This window comes from Petaurus breviceps, unplaced genomic scaffold, assembly GCF_028583685.1.
Source record: "Petaurus breviceps papuanus isolate PSGF00001 unplaced genomic scaffold, PetGlider_PUasm1.0 90740, whole genome shotgun sequence".
Taxonomy (NCBI): Eukaryota; Metazoa; Chordata; class Mammalia; order Diprotodontia; family Petauridae; genus Petaurus; species Petaurus breviceps.
Genome location: NW_027187330.1, coordinates 5,216,571 through 5,233,564, shown reverse-complemented (window position 1 = coordinate 5,233,564; position 16,994 = coordinate 5,216,571). Strand labels below are relative to the sequence as shown.

General features: G+C 36.5%; 2 protein-coding genes across 4 annotated transcripts in view; one reads left to right on the top strand and one right to left on the bottom strand.

Annotated features, from left to right (window-relative positions):
• Nucleotides 1-16,994, top strand: part of CPN1 (carboxypeptidase N subunit 1) — a 472,336-nt gene that overhangs the window by 170,429 nt on the left and 284,913 nt on the right. The window lies entirely within an intron of this gene.
• SHLD2 (shieldin complex subunit 2) overlaps nt 1-16,994 on the bottom strand; it is a 90,769-nt gene that overhangs the window by 16,999 nt on the left and 56,776 nt on the right. For all 3 annotated transcript variants that reach the window (XM_069067199.1, XM_069067200.1, XM_069067201.1), the window contains exons 3-5: nt 11,367-12,845; nt 9,376-9,483; nt 818-1,012 (exon numbers count right to left, since the gene is read on the bottom strand). In XM_069067199.1, coding sequence (XP_068923300.1) covers nt 818-1,012; nt 9,376-9,483; nt 11,367-12,840 — 1,777 coding nt within the window. In that variant the 5' untranslated portion in view covers nt 12,841-12,845. The remainder of the gene's footprint in view (nt 1-817; nt 1,013-9,375; nt 9,484-11,366; nt 12,846-16,994) is intronic.

Sequence of the window (16,994 nt, the reverse complement as noted above, 5' to 3'; positions counted from 1 at the left end):
TTTGTATGGAGTCACCGCCATATTGCCTTCCCCACTTAAGATTGTGAGCTCCATGAGAGAAGTGACTATATATTTTGCTTTTCTTTGAATCTCCAGCTTTTTAGCATATAGCAGATGCTTAATAAATGCTTGTTGACTTGATGACTTGTAAACAAAGTACATGCAATTGATTGGGGAATGGCTTAAAAAACACAAGTGTGGTACATAAACGCAATGGGATGCTACTGTGCTATAAAAAATAAGTACAGAGAAGCATGGAAAGACTTACATGGACTGATACAAAGTGAAGTAAGGCAAGACAGGAAAAGAACACCAACAACATCAATTAATGAACACAAAACAATTTAAAATGAAATATTGTAAAACTGTAAAGAACAAGCTTGACCCCAAAGATAAGATATAGAGATAGGAAAAGACATCTCATCTACTCCTTGGCTGATATGTTGGAGGGAGAACAAACACAGAACATTACAACCCAGAGGTTTTTTGGTTGCATGTTTGTTTATATTTTTTTACCTTTTAAAAATGTATATAGTAAGTACTATAAAAATTTTTTAATTTTAAAAAAAATCTTTGCTATAAGGGCTAGTTTTTGGAGGGGGAAGGAAGAGAGATACAGGGGGAAATCTGGGCAATACAGAAACAAAAGATAGCAACAAAAACCTACTTTAAACAACACATGCTACATTTTCAGTTTTTACTTCCATTTTTATGGAAAGCTTCCTTAATCTAGATTTTTATCCTATGCTTGAAAAATCTTGATTCTTGCGAACGCACCATTATCTGCCTTTGCAATGAAGGACACAAGATGATTTACCTGTTAGTATTGAGACACTGACAATTTTTAGTATTGAATGGACTAAAGTGTTTGGCTGAAGCTGGTCCAGTTCTACATACTGTATACTTTCCAATTTCTGAGGATGTCTGAAAGGGAGATCTATGATATAGGAATACTTTGAAGAGATATACCCCAATAAATCTTGCAGAACTGTAACATTGACTATACAGGAATCTAAAAAAAAAAGATGGAAACATCAGTCTACTTTGAGAACTCTATTTTGGCTGCACATTAGACAAAAAGTAACAATCCTATTTCTGTGTTCTGATCTACATTAGTATTTCTCTTATTAAAGAATATCCACTTCAGCTTAAATATGAAAATAAAGCCTTGAACTTAAATAAATAACACTGGCTTCTAATCCTGAGTTTCCTATTTCTTTTAACTCAGTAAGGCTCAAAATTCCAGTTTCTTTTTATTGTTCCTTGATTGTTCTTTTCACTCCTCAGAGATCTCTCGTCTCTACTGTTACCAACCTAGTTGAGACCCTTATTATTATTACACTGAGACTATAGCAACAACTTCTTAACTGGCCTCTCTGCCTGCAGTCTTTCTAGTTCCTCAACCTATCATGTGCATCACTATTAGAGTGGTCTCCTTAGAACACCATCCATCCTCTGTTTAAATACTTTCAGTGGCTATCCCACTGTAAACACTCAAATTATTTAGTTTGGTATTCAAAGGTGTCTACAAATTAACCAATGCAGCCCTCCACTCTGAAGTAGTCTATTCTCTATATCCTGAATATGCTTTATTACCTGGAATAAGCTAAAGCCTGCTCCCCATCCCCAAAATCTTATAGTACCCAGTTGAAGTCTCTCCTCTTTTAGGACACCTTCCTAATCCATCCAACCTACAATATTTTCTTCTTCTCTTTGAACTTATTGATCTTACTGTTAATACTTTTCATTCAACAATTGATTTATGTTGCTTTGTGATATTATATTGTTGTTTTTATATTGTTATTTATATACCACATCCAATTATAATTTAAGTAATTTGTGGGTAGGAACTATGTCCTAATCAACATTTTACTGAAGGTTAAAATAATATTTTTGGTGTAAAGTACTCACTTTATGATACTTAGCTTTCTATTTTTTCTATATTTCTATATTTCTCTACATTTCAACCTATTCCAATGGAAAGTGTGTAAATTACTGAGGAAGATAATAATGAAATAATGTATAAATATTCATGTTATCTTGAAGGAAAGACAACTAAATTTTCAGTTTTTGTAGATAACTATAATGGGAACATTGCTACATATACTCATTACAATGTCTGAACACTGAGTACTCAGTGTTTATAATGCAAAATTAAAATCATTTGTTTTAGAAATAACTATTTTAAAGATATCTTTAGGTTTATTTTAGTTAGTGACTCAGAATCAGATCTAATGAACAAAGTAAAACCAGGTGAAGGTGTTCTATTTCTTTTCTTTTTTTAATGGTTTATGGAATGGATTTTTTTTTTTTTTTTGCTTTTTGAAGGGCTATTGGGGTTACGTAACTTGTCCAAGGTTACATGGCTAGTTTTTGTGTTAAGTGTCTGAGGTCACATTTGAACTCAGGTCCTCCTGACTTCAGGGCTGGTGCTCTTATTCACTGCACCACCTAGTCACCCCTAGGAATATAGATTTTTAATGAATGAAGTAAAACATTTATTTGTGGTTTTATAATAAATTCCCATTTATTCATCATAACAACAACAGCAATCATGGTAATATCTGGTATTTATTTAGTACATTAAAGTCTGGGGCATATTTTACAAAGGCTGCTCTGGTTAAGTTATGTATAGCTTTCCATGAATCAAATTCATGATTAGGCTCAAAAATCTCAGTTAATTTTTATTGTCCCTTGATGATAAATGAAGGCATAAATAATAAATAAATTACTAATTTTTAAAAATGTTGATAATTTTCAAACAATTATAACAAGAAACATCAGAACATCTACTAAACATACTACAATCACTATCTAGTGCCATCAAAGGAACTTCTCATGAATGTCAATGATTACTAAGTAATAGTGTTGATAAGCTTCCGAAATGCTCTGGAGATTGCTTTTTAAAGAAAATCCTCGGAATAAGCTTGCTTAGTTGCAATTTCTTTCTTTCTCATGAAAGCAAAATGCAAAAGAATTCCATGACATATTGCAAATAAATGGTCATTTGCTTAGGGATGTAATAGAATGGATTCCTGAAAGAGCTGTGATTCTTGGCTAGAAGACCACTAAAGTCTCTTCTAATTCTAAAATCTAGGATAGATTTTGTATGTGGAGTTGTTTAAAGTGGTTTTGTGAAATGTGTTTTTATGCCTAAATTTGTATGAGGACATTAATCTTGGATTATGAATTTTCTTGGAGAATAATCCTTGGACTAAAAACCATAGAAACAAATAAAACAAAACTGGCAAAGAGGAGGTGAAATCCAAGATAACTTTTAGAGCTATCTGAACAGGGGCCTATCTTGGGAGGTAGTGAATTACTTTCACTGGAGGTGTTTTTTTTTTTAAAGCAATTGGGGTTAAGTAACTTGCTCAAGGTTACACGGCCAGTTATTTCTGGGTGTGGTGCTGAGTATCTGAGCCCGGATTTGATCCAGGTCATCCCGATAAACCAGTGCTCTTACTCGCTGAGCCACCTGGCTGCCCCTAAGCAATTGGGGTTAAGTAACTTGCTCAAGGTTACACGGCCAGGTGTTTCTGGGTGGGTGCTAAGTGTCTGAGCCCGGGATTCGATCTCCAGGTCTTCTCAACACTGGAGCGCCGGTGCTCTTACTTGCTGTGCTACCTGGCCGCCACTCACTGGAGGTTTTTGAGCAAATGTCAGATTACCATTTGTCACATATGTTATAGATGGAATTCTTTTTCAGAAATGGTTTGGATTAGATGGCCTTGAATATTCCCTTCATCTCTGAGATACTGCAATTCTCATGTTTCCAAATTATACTTAATTTTATTTTGTAACAACAATGTACTTATTTCTAAATGCTATTCAGGACTAAATTAAAAAAAAAAAACTGTTGAAGGTCCGCTACCTACCTGTAGGGAAAAGGTATAAAACTGGTTTTGCCAGAATAAAGAACAATACAGAAAGTAAACTTTATTAAAGGCACCCTCCCCCCAATCTTTCAGTATTTCTTTCATCATTAAAAAAGATTTAATAGTTGTTATATATCTTTAACTAAAAACCAGTACAAACTAATCCTTTTTTAAAAATTACCATATTTTGTAGGCTACATTTCCCCCTTCAAATTTTGTTTATTTAAAATAAACACTGGAGTCTATAAACAGTTTTTTTTTCTTTTTTTTTTTTAAGCAATTGGGGTTAAGTAACTTGCTCAAGGTTACGCGGCCAGTTATTTCTGGGTGTGGTGCTAAGTATCTGAGCCCGGATTTGATCCCCAGATCATCCCGACACTGGGGCAGGTGCTCGTGTACTTACTCGCTGAGCTACCTGGCCACCCCAGTGTTATTTTTCTTATTTAATACCTACGTGCTTCACTAAAATCCTATGGTTATGTAAGTGGACACATACATAAAAAGTGGGTTTTTAAAGGCTTTTGTGGGCAAAAAAAAACCCTAGAAAGTCTTTAAATAGAGTCCTAGAGAAGGACAATATGTATTATCTAAAAATGTGCCTCACTAATGACTCTCAGAGGGGCTCATTCCAAGGCAGGATATAAAGTAATGAATTTTCAGCTATAGTTAACTCTTGAAGACTACCTACTAAATTGTAAAAGGGCTACAATCTCTGTTGGTGGAGGGGATACATACACCGACAAAATCATGAATCCTTGAGGTACTGTGCTAATGTATCTAAAAGATTATGTTTCCCTTTCAAAGAGGTCGTGTGTGTGTAATTTTTAAACTCTCTCTTTCACAAAGTTCTAGTGTAGAGGCTAAGTATTAATAGCTTAAAAATTTGCACTTAGACTTTTGGGACACCCTGTATAAAAGATCACTGAATTTAAAGTTTCAAACCCCTTGACCAACTAATTCTAATCACTCATCTCCAGAAAGCTAACTACTTGAAAAATCTGCACAAAATAGAAAAATCAGTCATAGTCTAAGGGAAAGTGCAGTGTTCTGCATTAAAGATCAATAACGTTCAAGGCAGTTTTTTAGGCAAAGCATATCTAAAAGTTCATATGAAATAACAGGATTACATATTGTACATAATCTGCAAATTAAAGAATTGAAAGAGCAATATAGTTTTTAAAAAAACATCATTTCATAAACTATTAGAACCTATAGGATAAAAACAATTCTAATAGTTATAGAAATATTAAACCACTAAAACACTAAAGCATATTTAGCCACAATTTTCTTTTTTATTATGCCTTCTAAAAGAAATCTGATTCTATCAAATTTGTAAAAATCTTAATTTCCATCTATATCAACAAAATGGAGCAAAAAAAGATGCTGAAGTCAATTTAATATAAATTTTTCATTTTTGAATTAAAAACTTTTTTAAATATTTTGATACACTTCCCAACAAACATAAAAACGAACCCTGTTACAAAGCACATTCCTTGAAAAAGTTAGTCTATCTGTTGTTAAGAGTTATGTGTCTCTAATGCATGTTGGTGTTGGGAACTGATCCAACTATTCTGGAGGGCAATTTAGAACTATGCCCAAATGGCTATAAACCTGTGCATACCCTTTGATCCAGCAATACCACTACTAAGTCTGTATCCCAAAGAGATTTTTTAAAAAGGGAGGTGGTGTGTGTGTGTGGAGTAGAAACAGGACTTCCGCATGGCTCCTGGCTTCCACCTCCTCCAATTAATGTAAAAAATTACTCTAGACAAAACTTTGGAGTTACAGAACCCAAAAATGACAGAGAGAAGCTAACCTCCCGCTGAAGGCAGTCCAGCAGGAAGGGGCCAGCACAGCAGGAAGGGGACAGCACAGCAGTCTGGGAACTGAGCCCAGCCCCACACCAGCCCAGCCTGCATGAGCCAGAGGTTTTAGCCTCAGGGCAGGCACAACCAGCGCCAGCTGGAGGGACTTTAGATCACCAGCAGCTGTGGCAGTTTCCAGAATTATCAACCCACAGATGCCAAAGACAAAGTGAGAGGTCAGTGTAGACTTCGTGGGAATGGGGAGTTGGGGAGTGCGATCTAGCCTTTGCCCCCTGGAGGGAGATAAAAGCTGAGGCTCTGCAACCATGCTGTTTCAGAGCTCCTTGCCTACAGATTGTAGGGGGACCAAGCGACCAGTCTGTTGGGTAATCACTCTTGCTCTAACCTGCTTGGATTTGGATTGTGGTCTAGGGTGGAGGTCCTGGGGTGTGTGACCAGCTGCCAGAGCATGTTGAGGCTTCAGAGAGGGCATGCAACTAATAGCTCCAGCAACTAGAAAAACCCCAGCGATTGGGATAAAGCAACTGTTTCTAGTAGCAGAGTTCTACTGTGGCAAAAGGCTCAAAAGTCAAGTAATTGAGTAGCAACATGAGCAAGCAAAGGAAGCAAAGCAAACAGAGCAACCCAACTTTACAATCCTATTTTGGGGACAAAAAGGATCAAAGCATGGAACAGGAGTAAGACGGTGAAGTCAGAACTCCTGCACCAAAAGCTTCCAAGAAAAATATGAGCTGATTACAGGTCATAGAGGAGCATAAAAAAGATTTTGAAAACCAAATAAGAGAAGTAGAGGAAAAATTGGGAAGAGAAATGAGAATGATGCAAGAAAATTATGAAATGAGAGTCAACAACCTGACTGAGGAAAATCACACTTTAAAAAACAGACTAACTCATATGGCAAAAGAGGCTCAAAAAGACAATGAGAAGAAGAATGCTTTAAAAAGTCGAATTTGCCAGATGGAAAAAGAATCTCAAAAGCTCATTGAAGAGAATCATTCCTTCAGAATTGGATTGGAACAAATGGAAGCTAGTGACTTTATGAGAAATCAAGATACTATTAAATAGATCCAAACAAATAAAAAAATAGAAGGCAATGTGAAATATCTCATGGGAAAAACCACTGACCTGGAAAAATAGATGCAGGAGAGATAATTTAAAAATTACTGGACTACCTGAAAGTCATGATCAAAAAAAGAACCTAGAAATCATCCTTCAAGAAATTCTCAAGGAAAACTGCTGTGATGTTTTAGAACCAGAGGGCAAAATAGAGGTTGAAAGAATCCACTAATCACCTCCTGAAAAACATCCCAAAAAGAAAACTCCTAGAAATATTATAGCCAGGTTCTGGAGTTCCCAGATCAAGGAGAAAATATTACAAGCAGCCAGGAAGAAACAATTTGAATATTGTGGAAACACAATCAGGATAACACAGGATCTGGCAGCTTCTACACTGAGGGATCAAAGGGCTTGGAATATGGTATTCTGAAAGTCAAAGGAGCTGGGATTAAAAGAATCACCTGCCCAGCAAAACTGAGTATCATGTTTCAAGGCAAAATACGGTTATTCAGTGGAACAGAGGACTTTCAAGCATTCTTGATGAAAAAGCCATAGTTGAATAGAAAATCTGACATACAAATACAAGAAGCAAGAGAAGCATGAGAAGATAAACAGGGAAAAGAAATCATAAAGAACTTATCAAAGTTGAACTTTTTACATTCCTACATGGAAAAACTATAATTGTAACTTATGAAACTTTTCTCTGTATGAGAATAGTTGAAGGGAATAGAAATGTGTGTGTGTATACATGCATACATACATATATATGTCTATATAGGAGGGTATATGGGTGTATGAATACATATGTGAGTGTGTGTATATATGTGTACAGGTATACATGGACAGAGGGCACAGGACCAATTGAATAGGAAGGGATGATATTTAAAAGGTGAAATTAAGAGGTAAGAAAGGAATATAATAAGAGGAGATGGGGAGAGATAGAATGGGGTAAATTATCTCACATAGGAGAGGCAAGGGAAAACTGTTACAATGGAGGGGAAGAACAGGAAGGCAAAAGGGAATGAGTCAACCTTATTCTCATTGAATTTGGCTTAGGGAGGGAATGACATACACACTAAATAGGGTATCTCACCCTACAGGAGAGTAGGGGGGAAGGAGATGAGAGGGGGGATGATGGAAGGGAGGGCAGACTGGGGGGGGAGGGAAGTTGGAAGCACCCACTTTTGAAAAGGGACAGGATCAAAGTAGAGAATAGAACAAGTGGGGGGTGGGATAGGATGGAGGGAAATATAGTTAGTCTTTCACAATATATCCACTATGGAAATGTTTTGCTTAGCGACACATGTACAATCTATATTGAATTGCTTATCTTCCCAGTAAGGGTGGGTGACAAGGGAGGAAGGGAAAGAATCTGGAATTCAAAGTTTTAAAATCAAATGTTTAAAAAAATATATATATATATGTATACATATATATATACACTATTACTACTATTTTAAAAAGGGGGGTGTACATATTTGTACAAATACTTATGGCAGTTCTTTTCATAGTGGCAAAGAATTGGAAACTGAGTGGATGCTAATGAATTGGGGAATGGCTGAACAAGTTATGTTATATGATTGTGATGGAATACTACTGTGAGATAAGAAATGACAAGCAGGCTTATTTCAGAAAAACCTAGAAAAACTTATACAACTAATGCAAAGTTTAGTGAGTAGAACCAGGAAAACACTGTATATAATAACAGCAATATCGTACAATGAAGAATTGCAAATGGCTTGGCTATTCTCAGCAATACAATGCTCTAAGACAATCCCAAAGGACTCATGATGAAAAATGCTATCACATCTAAAGAAAGAACTGATGTGGAGTCTGAATGTAGATCAAAATATACTATTTTCACCTTTCTTTTTCATGGGTTTTTTTTTTTGGGGGGGGGGAATCTGTGTCCTTTTTCACAACATGACTAAAATGGAAATAAGTTTTGCATGATTGCATGTGTACAACCTAAATAAAATTGCTTACTGTATCAGGGAGGATGGAGTGGAGGAAGAAAATTTGTAATTCAAAAAATTTTTTTGAATGAATGTTAAGGGGCGGCCAGGTAACACAGAGAGTAAGAGCACCAGCTCCAGTGTTGAGAAGACCTGGAGATCGAATCCCGGGCTCAGACACTTAGCACCCACCCAGAAACACCTGGCCGTGTAACCTTGAGCAAGTTACTTAACCCCGATTGCTTTAAAAAAATAAATAAATAAATAAAATGAATGTTAAAATTTTTCTTTATATGTAATTGGGAAAAAATATTATTAAAAAAAAAAACCAGTCATGTATATTTTAACCTTGATAGTTATGGTACTAACACTTACTAATGCATTTGACCAAGTTCCTGTACCATTTTTTTAGCCACTTAAAAATACAAAGAATCGTGGCAGCTAGGTGGCACAGTGAATAGAGCACTGGCCCTGGAGTCAGGAGGACCTGAGTTCAAATCCAGCCTCAGACACCTGACACGCTTACTAGCCATGTGATCTTGGGTAAGTCACTTGACCCCAACTGCCCTGCCTTTCCCCCTCCAAAAAGCAAAAAACAAACAAAAAAAAACAAAACAAAGAACCTGGTAAACAAATCATTATGTTCATAATACGTCTTACATTCTTTAGGCTGGACAGATGAGCAGTTCCCCAGATTCAATAACTGACTGGTAAATGTAGACTTTAGTACTGTTTCCTTATACCACTGGTCATCATGTATAGTGACATCTGGGAAAAAAGAAATCAAAAGAACATCAACTGAATGCATTTAGAACCCTTACCTACTTTTCAACTACCTTTCAAGATATTTGTTCGTAATCTGTTGGGATCACATCCGAGTATCATTTCATGTCACAACTTTGTCCCCCATTCTTACTTTTTTTTTTCTTTTGTTCCAGTCTGATGAAAAAGTTTCTTGCCAAGGCTAACTCTTCCTTGGGTCCTTGATCCCATTCCCTCCCATGAGTGTTGAGAGCTGCCCTTTTGATCATTATCTATCTTTAATTTTTAATTTTTCTTTATCCCTTGGCTCCTTCCAATGCCTAAAACAACCAAGTTCTCCACAATCCTTAAAAACAAACAAACAAACAAAAAATTTCTCCAATGCTAAATCAGATAGCCGTTTCACAAGCTTCATCTTACATGACTTTTTATGTGGCTTTTAATACCATTCACTCCTTCCTTAACAAATGCTACTGATTCTATGCTGGCTTTCCTCCTTCCCAAGTGTGACTTGTTAGTTTCCTTTACTGGATCATTATCCATCTCCCAAGAGGGGAGTGGTTCTATTCGGACGACCCCTCTACATCCTCTCTAGGTGATCTTATTTACTCCTATAGGTTCAATGAACATCTCAACATCAATGATTTTCAAATATTTACTATTCACATCTAAGATTCCTTGAGTACAGACGGCATTTGTATCCCATGGTGGTCTTTGTCAGGATCAAATGAAATAATGTATAATTCTTTGGAAACCTTAAAGGTGATATACAAATGGTAGCTATTATAATTAATGTTTACTGATTAAAATTCAGACTCCTTTGTCAGGCAACCTTTATATTCTTATGTGATGGGGCGGCTAAGTGGTGCAGTGAGTAAAGCGCCGGCCCCAGAGTCAGGAGGACCAGAATTCGATTCCGGCCTCAGACCCTTAACACACACACACACACACACACACACACACACACACACTAGCCGTAGCTTGGGCAAGTTACTTAACCCCAACTGCCCTCCAAAAGGCAAAATAATAATAATAAATTCTTATCTGACTAGGTCGCTCTTTTCCTATAACATATCCTATACTTTTCCCATATCTATGCCTTTTCTTTAAAAAACAAAAACATAAAACATGTTATCGATGTCTTCTGCCTTTATATCACAGTTGCTTCTGGGGGAAACTCCCTCTGGAATGAATCTTTTTTTGTAACCAAGAAAAACAACCAAGAAAAAACATCAGACACAATGATTTCATTTAATAATATATACAACATTCTGTCCTGAGAGCCCCTAGGTTCTATGCTAGGAGGAAGGAGCTACATTTCATGATCTGTTCACTAAGAACATCATTGATTTTTCAATTAGTTGGAGTTTTGCTGCTTTAGTGATTTAAAAAAAATTTACATTGCTGTAGTCATCATGTATTTTCTTTTGGTTTTGCTTCTCTTATTCTATATCACTATACTATCATATAGTAATTATACCCATTCTATACCCCTTCTCAAGCTTTTCAGGATGCTCCAAATGTTTTCCTTTATCCTTTTATGTGCAGAATTTCAAACCTTCCTTTATAATTCTTCTCAAATGCCACACTCTATCTTTATTTATCCTTCCCTAATCTTCCCAATTGGAAAAAAACCTTGTCTTCTGACTTTATATAGCAGTTGGTGATGAAATTCTCTAAAGAACATATGTAGTACTATGTTTTATTATTTGTCTTTCTCCCAATATCAAAGCATTGCTCTGCAAAGTAGGAACATAAATGGATAAATAGGGATGAATTATGTTTGGGCTCAGAAGAGAAAGGTAATGGGAAATGAATCATGAAGTCCATATGGTTGGAGAAAAGTTTTTAGTGAAATAAAACAACTGCTAGTAACACAAGGCCCTCACCTGTGAGTAAAATTATGTCTCCAGGAAATACTGTTAGCACACTAAAGGCAGCACTGCGCCAGAGCACAATCTTCTTCTTAATTTCTGATTGGTCAGTGACTATAATAGTTGCCAAAGGAACTTTACAACCAGAATTTGGTCCTGTTTTTATGTGTACTTCCTTCACATGACATGGATGTAAGGCCATGACCAAACAATTATACCTCTGGCTTTTGCAAATACAGTTTTTAAGCAGAGATATTTTTTTTAAGAACTTGCCAAACCTAGATATATTTCTTTCAGGAGGAACTTTGGAAGAGATTTGTTGGGCATCAGAAGAACAAGCTGATTTAACCCTCTTGGGTTCCTGGAGGGATTCTGATACAGTGCTCGAAGGACCCAATTTATCTTCAGATGTTCGATTTCTTTTAATAGAAACTTTATGGAAAGTATTTTGTTGGGAACACATTTTTCTTGTGCTAAGTGATTCAATGCAAAAATCATCTGTAGGCTGTTCATTAGGAGTTTTGAAAAGTTCTTGAGATCCTGTATTTTCTTTGATTCCTTCGTTATAGTTTAAGGGAGTGAGGTTGCTTGTTGCATCAGTATAATCAGGACTAAAAAGTTCAAGGGAGCTTGCTTGATTTGGTCCATCCACAAAATTATTAGAATTTCCTGGTTTCATTTCCCTACAACTTTCCTTTGGTTCTGGTTTCACACCTGTAGTTCCTTTATTTGGAAAATTCTGTTCTTTATCCAGGCTTTGAGCTAGAAAGGCTATTTTACTCGATGTTATAATATTAAGAAATTCAACGTCTGTTGATGTACTGAAGCTTGAGGTCTTTCTTATTACTCCTTTAGACTTTGGCTCTTCTGTTGTTTGGGGAGAAGAGAATCCTAGATAATGGTTTACTGTCTCATGATTTTCTGATGGCATATGATCATGTTCTGTAACTTCTGGCTCTATATTTATCTGCTTAGTACTGCAGACCAAATCCCAGATATCAGAATAATCCTGATTTATTGGTTGGGGATTTTTTCTTAAGAGATTGTGGAAACAAGAATTTGATTGAAATTTCTCCTGCTTGTCTGTGGTTTTATTATTTTCATTCACAGGATAATGGTGTTTTCTTTCTTTTAAATACTGTTGAACTCTGCTCCCAAATCCAGGTATTTGCTCATTATCATTTGTCCTTGAAATATCACTAATACACTGTGTTTCAGGAACACATGTTAAATAGTTTTCATCATGCCAAGATTTAGTCTTATTGGAGTTCACCAACACATCTTCCTTAAGAGGAACTGGATGACTTGCACAGTGGCCTTCAAGATGACCATACTTGTAAACTTCAGCACTAACATTTAAGGACTGGTGATCATATAAAAGCTGAGTTATTTTCCATGGATCAGAATTAGTTTGTTCTTGTGATACTGCTGTATTTGATGGAATAATTGGTGCTCCAAAGAAAATGTGGATTTGAGGTATTTTACTCATGACTTCTAAGAAAAAAAAATGAAAATTTATGAATGCAATGTAACTTCAGAGTCACAAAAGTAAAAGACAATTAACTACAAATTTAAAACAATAACTAAGATTAATATATAGAGCTTTAAGATTTACAAAGTGCTTTACAAACATCTCACTTGATCTCAACTGAAATAAGAATTTTAAATTGACCAAGAGTACTTTTTATGAGACTCTTAGCTTTATTTCAATGTTTATAACCATCAAACCAACATATTTATGCTTAAAAAGAAAATAATCACTGCTAATATTTATTTAGAGCCTCTTTCAGCAGGTAAATAAAATGCTGCTTGCTACATTCATCCTTATCTGTTCAATTTCATGATGTACAACTCAATCCCATTTTAACAATAGGTTAGTTTTGGTTTTTGGTTTTTTTTAACTACTAACTACATCATTTGTTTAATTAGAAGTATGAACACCTAGACCATGCATAAAGATTATTTATCTGGATTATTTATGATAAGCCAAATAGCTCACATACTCTCAAAATATGAACTAAACCAATAAGTCAGAGCCTTGCATAGATATAATAATTGACTGACTGACTATTTCCATATCTATATATCCTCATTTTTGGATTATCTGTTATCTTGTATGTCCTTTCCCTGCTAAGAAACCTTTAGTGGTTCCCCCACCATTTCTTAAGAGTTAAAGATATGATTACTTGGCTCCTACCTGCCTTTCTAGCCTCTGCTTCCCTTCACAAATGTCATGCTCCAACCAAACAGAAGTCCTACCTGTTTCCTAAACTTTCCTCTCTATAACATTTCCTTGAATTTTAACAAACCATTTCCCATTCCTGGAAGGCATATTCCTCAGTTTTACTTGCATAATACTTATGCCCATTACCTCCCTACCCTGTGCTCCCTTTCCCCCAGAAGAATGTAATAAATTCTTTGCAGTCAAGGAAAGTTTCCTTTCAATCTTTTTATCCCCACCACGTAGCACAGTGCCTTGCACATACAAGATGCTCAATAAATACCTGTGCTATGGGACAGAATTGTATTATTCATATTTTAAAACCCACTTAGCATAATCAAGAGTTGGCTATTTTGTTTAGAAAATTTCTTGATCTGTAAATATTTGTAAAGTAAAAAATTAAGAATGCAAATAGAATTAACAATAGGAACAATAACAAGAGTGGCACATACTTTTTATTATAACTTGTTAACATGATTGGTATTTATCACAGTTATCTATGGCATCTGAAGACAACAATATAAACTTTTCAAAATTTTAAGGAATTATAGGTAGAAAATGCTAAGTCTTTGTAAAAAGTGAAAGCTATGAAAGAAGGAATAGGTAATTCCAACCAAATGGCGGGAATATACTTTGAGAAAAATTAAACTTTAAGAATTAAAAATTTGGGGCCGAGCCAAGATGGCAGAGTAAAAGCAGGAACTTGCTTGAGCTCCTGCTCCAACCACCTCTAATACCTGTTAAAAAATGACTCTTAATACATTTTAGAGCTACAGAACCCACAAAGTGACAGAGAGAAACAAACTTCCTGCTGAAGGCACCCTACCAGGCCAACAGGAAGGATCTATCGCACCGAGCTGGGAGCTGAGCACATTACTGTGCAGACTGAGACCCAGCCCAGACTGGCTGGAGCAGACTGCAGGAGAGTGAATCACCAGTAGCTGTGATGGTTTTTAGCCTTCTCAACCCATAAACGCCAAAGAGAAAGTAAGAGGTCAGTAGGAACTCTGTTGGAACTGAGTGAGAGAAGAGCATGGTCCCTGCCCCTGCCCCGTGGGCAGCAGAGGTGGCAGCAGCATGGTGGCTGCAGCTGCTGATGCATGGCTGCCTCTGGAGCCCCTGGACTACAGATAATAAGGGGGGCCAAACGACCATTCAGAAGGTAATTGCTCTTTGACCCACTTGGATCTGAGTTGCACTCTTGGGTGGTGGTCCTGGGGTGTGTGGCCAGTGTGCCAGAGCTTGTGGTGGCTGCAGAGAGGACACCCTCCTCATAGCTCTGATAACAACTGCTCAAAACCCCAGAAATTTGGGACACAACAGTCTCCACAGTTTTATCCTGGCAAAGAGCTCAAAAGCCAAGTAATTGGCTGACAAGATGAGAAAACAGTGGAAGCGCAATCAGACCACAGAATCTTTTTGGGGGGACAAAGAGGATCAAAACACAGAACTAGAAGAAGACAACAAAGTCAAAACTCCTGCATCAAAAGCCTCCAAGAAAAATATGAACTGGTTGTAGGCCATGGAGGAGCTCAAGAAGGATTTTGAAAATCAAGAGAAGTGGAGGAAAAATTGGGAAGAGAAATAAGAGTGATGCGAGAAAATAATGAAAAACAAGTCAACAGCCTGCTAAAGGAGACCCAAAAAAATACTGAAGAAAATAACACCTTAAAAAATAGACTAACTCAAATGGCAAAAGAGGTCCAAAAAGCCATGAGGAGAAGAATGCCTTAAAAAGTCAAATTTGCCAGATGGAAAAGGAATTTCAAAAACTCACTGAAGAGAATAATTCCTTCAAAATTAAACTGGAGCAAATGGAAGCTAATGACTTTATGACAAATTAAAATACCATAAAACAGATCCAAACAAATGAAAAAAATAGAAGACAATGTGAAATATCTCACTGGAAAAACCACTAACCTGGAAAACAGATCCAGGAGAGATATTTTAAAAATTATTATACTACCTGAAAGCCATGATCAAAAAAAAAGCCTAGACAGCATCTTTCAGGAGATTATCAAGGAAAACTGCCATGACATTCTAGAACAAGAGAGCAAAATAGAAATTAAAAGAATTCACCAATCACCTCTTGAAAAAGACGCCCAAAAGAAAACTTCAAGGAATATTATAGTCAAATTCCAGAGTTCCCAGGTCAAGGAGAAAATATTACAAGCAGTCAGGAAGAAACAATTTGAGTATTGTGGAGACACAATCAGGATAATACAAGATCTAGCAGCTTCTACATTGAGGGATCAAAGGCCTTGGAATATGATATTCTGGAGGTCAAAGGATCTGGGATTAAAACCAAGAATCACCTACCCAGCAAAACTGAGCATAATATTTCAGGGGAAAAAATTTAAATAGAGGACTTTCAAGCACTCTTTTTTTTTTTACTTTTTGGGGGGCAATTGGGGTTAAGTGACTTGCCCAAAGTCACATGGCTAAGCAAGTGTTAAGTGTCTGAGGCTGGATTTGAACTCAGGTCCTCCTGACTCCAGGGCCAGTGCTCTATTCACTGAGCCACCTATCTGCCCCAACTTTCAAGCATTCTTTTTTTTTTTTTTAAAGCAATCGGGATTAAGTAACTTGCTCAAGGTTACACGGCCAGTTATTTCTGGGAGTGGTGCTAAATATCTGAGCCCAGATTTGATCGCCAGGTCATCCCGACACTGGGGCCGGTGCTCTTTCTTGCTGAGCCACCTGGCCACCCCAGCTTTCAAGCATTCTTGATGAAAAAACCAGAGCTGAACAGAAAATCTGACTTTCAAATACAAGAAGCAAGAGAAGCATGAGAAGGTAAACAGGAAAAAGAAATCATAAGGAACTTATTTCCTACATGGAAAAATGATAATTGCAAATCATGAGACTTTTCTCAGTATGAGGATAGTTGAAAGGAATATATATGTGTGCATATATATATATATATATATATACACACAGACATACATATGTAGGTATAGGAAGGTGTATGTGTATATATGTGTGTACATGTATACATAAACAGGTCACAGAATGAGATGAATGTGAAGGGATGATATCTAAAAAAATAAAACTAAGAGGTGAGAGAGGAGAATATTGGGAGAAGGAGAAAGGGAAAGACAGATTAGGGTAAATTACCTTGTATAAAGAGGCAAGAGAACTGTTACAATGGAGAAGAAGAGCAGGAAGGTGAAAGGAAATGAATCAACAGTGTATCTTACCCTACAGGAAAGTAGGGGGGAAGGAGATAAGAGAGAGGATGATAGAATGCAGGGCAGATTGTGGGAGAGGGTAGTTAGAAGCAAACACTTCTGAAAAGGGACAGGGTCAAAGGAGAAAATAGAATAAGTGGGAGATGGGATAGGATGAAGGGAAATATAGTTAGTCTTTCACAATATAACTACTACGGACAAGTTTTTTGCAACTACACATGTACAACCTAT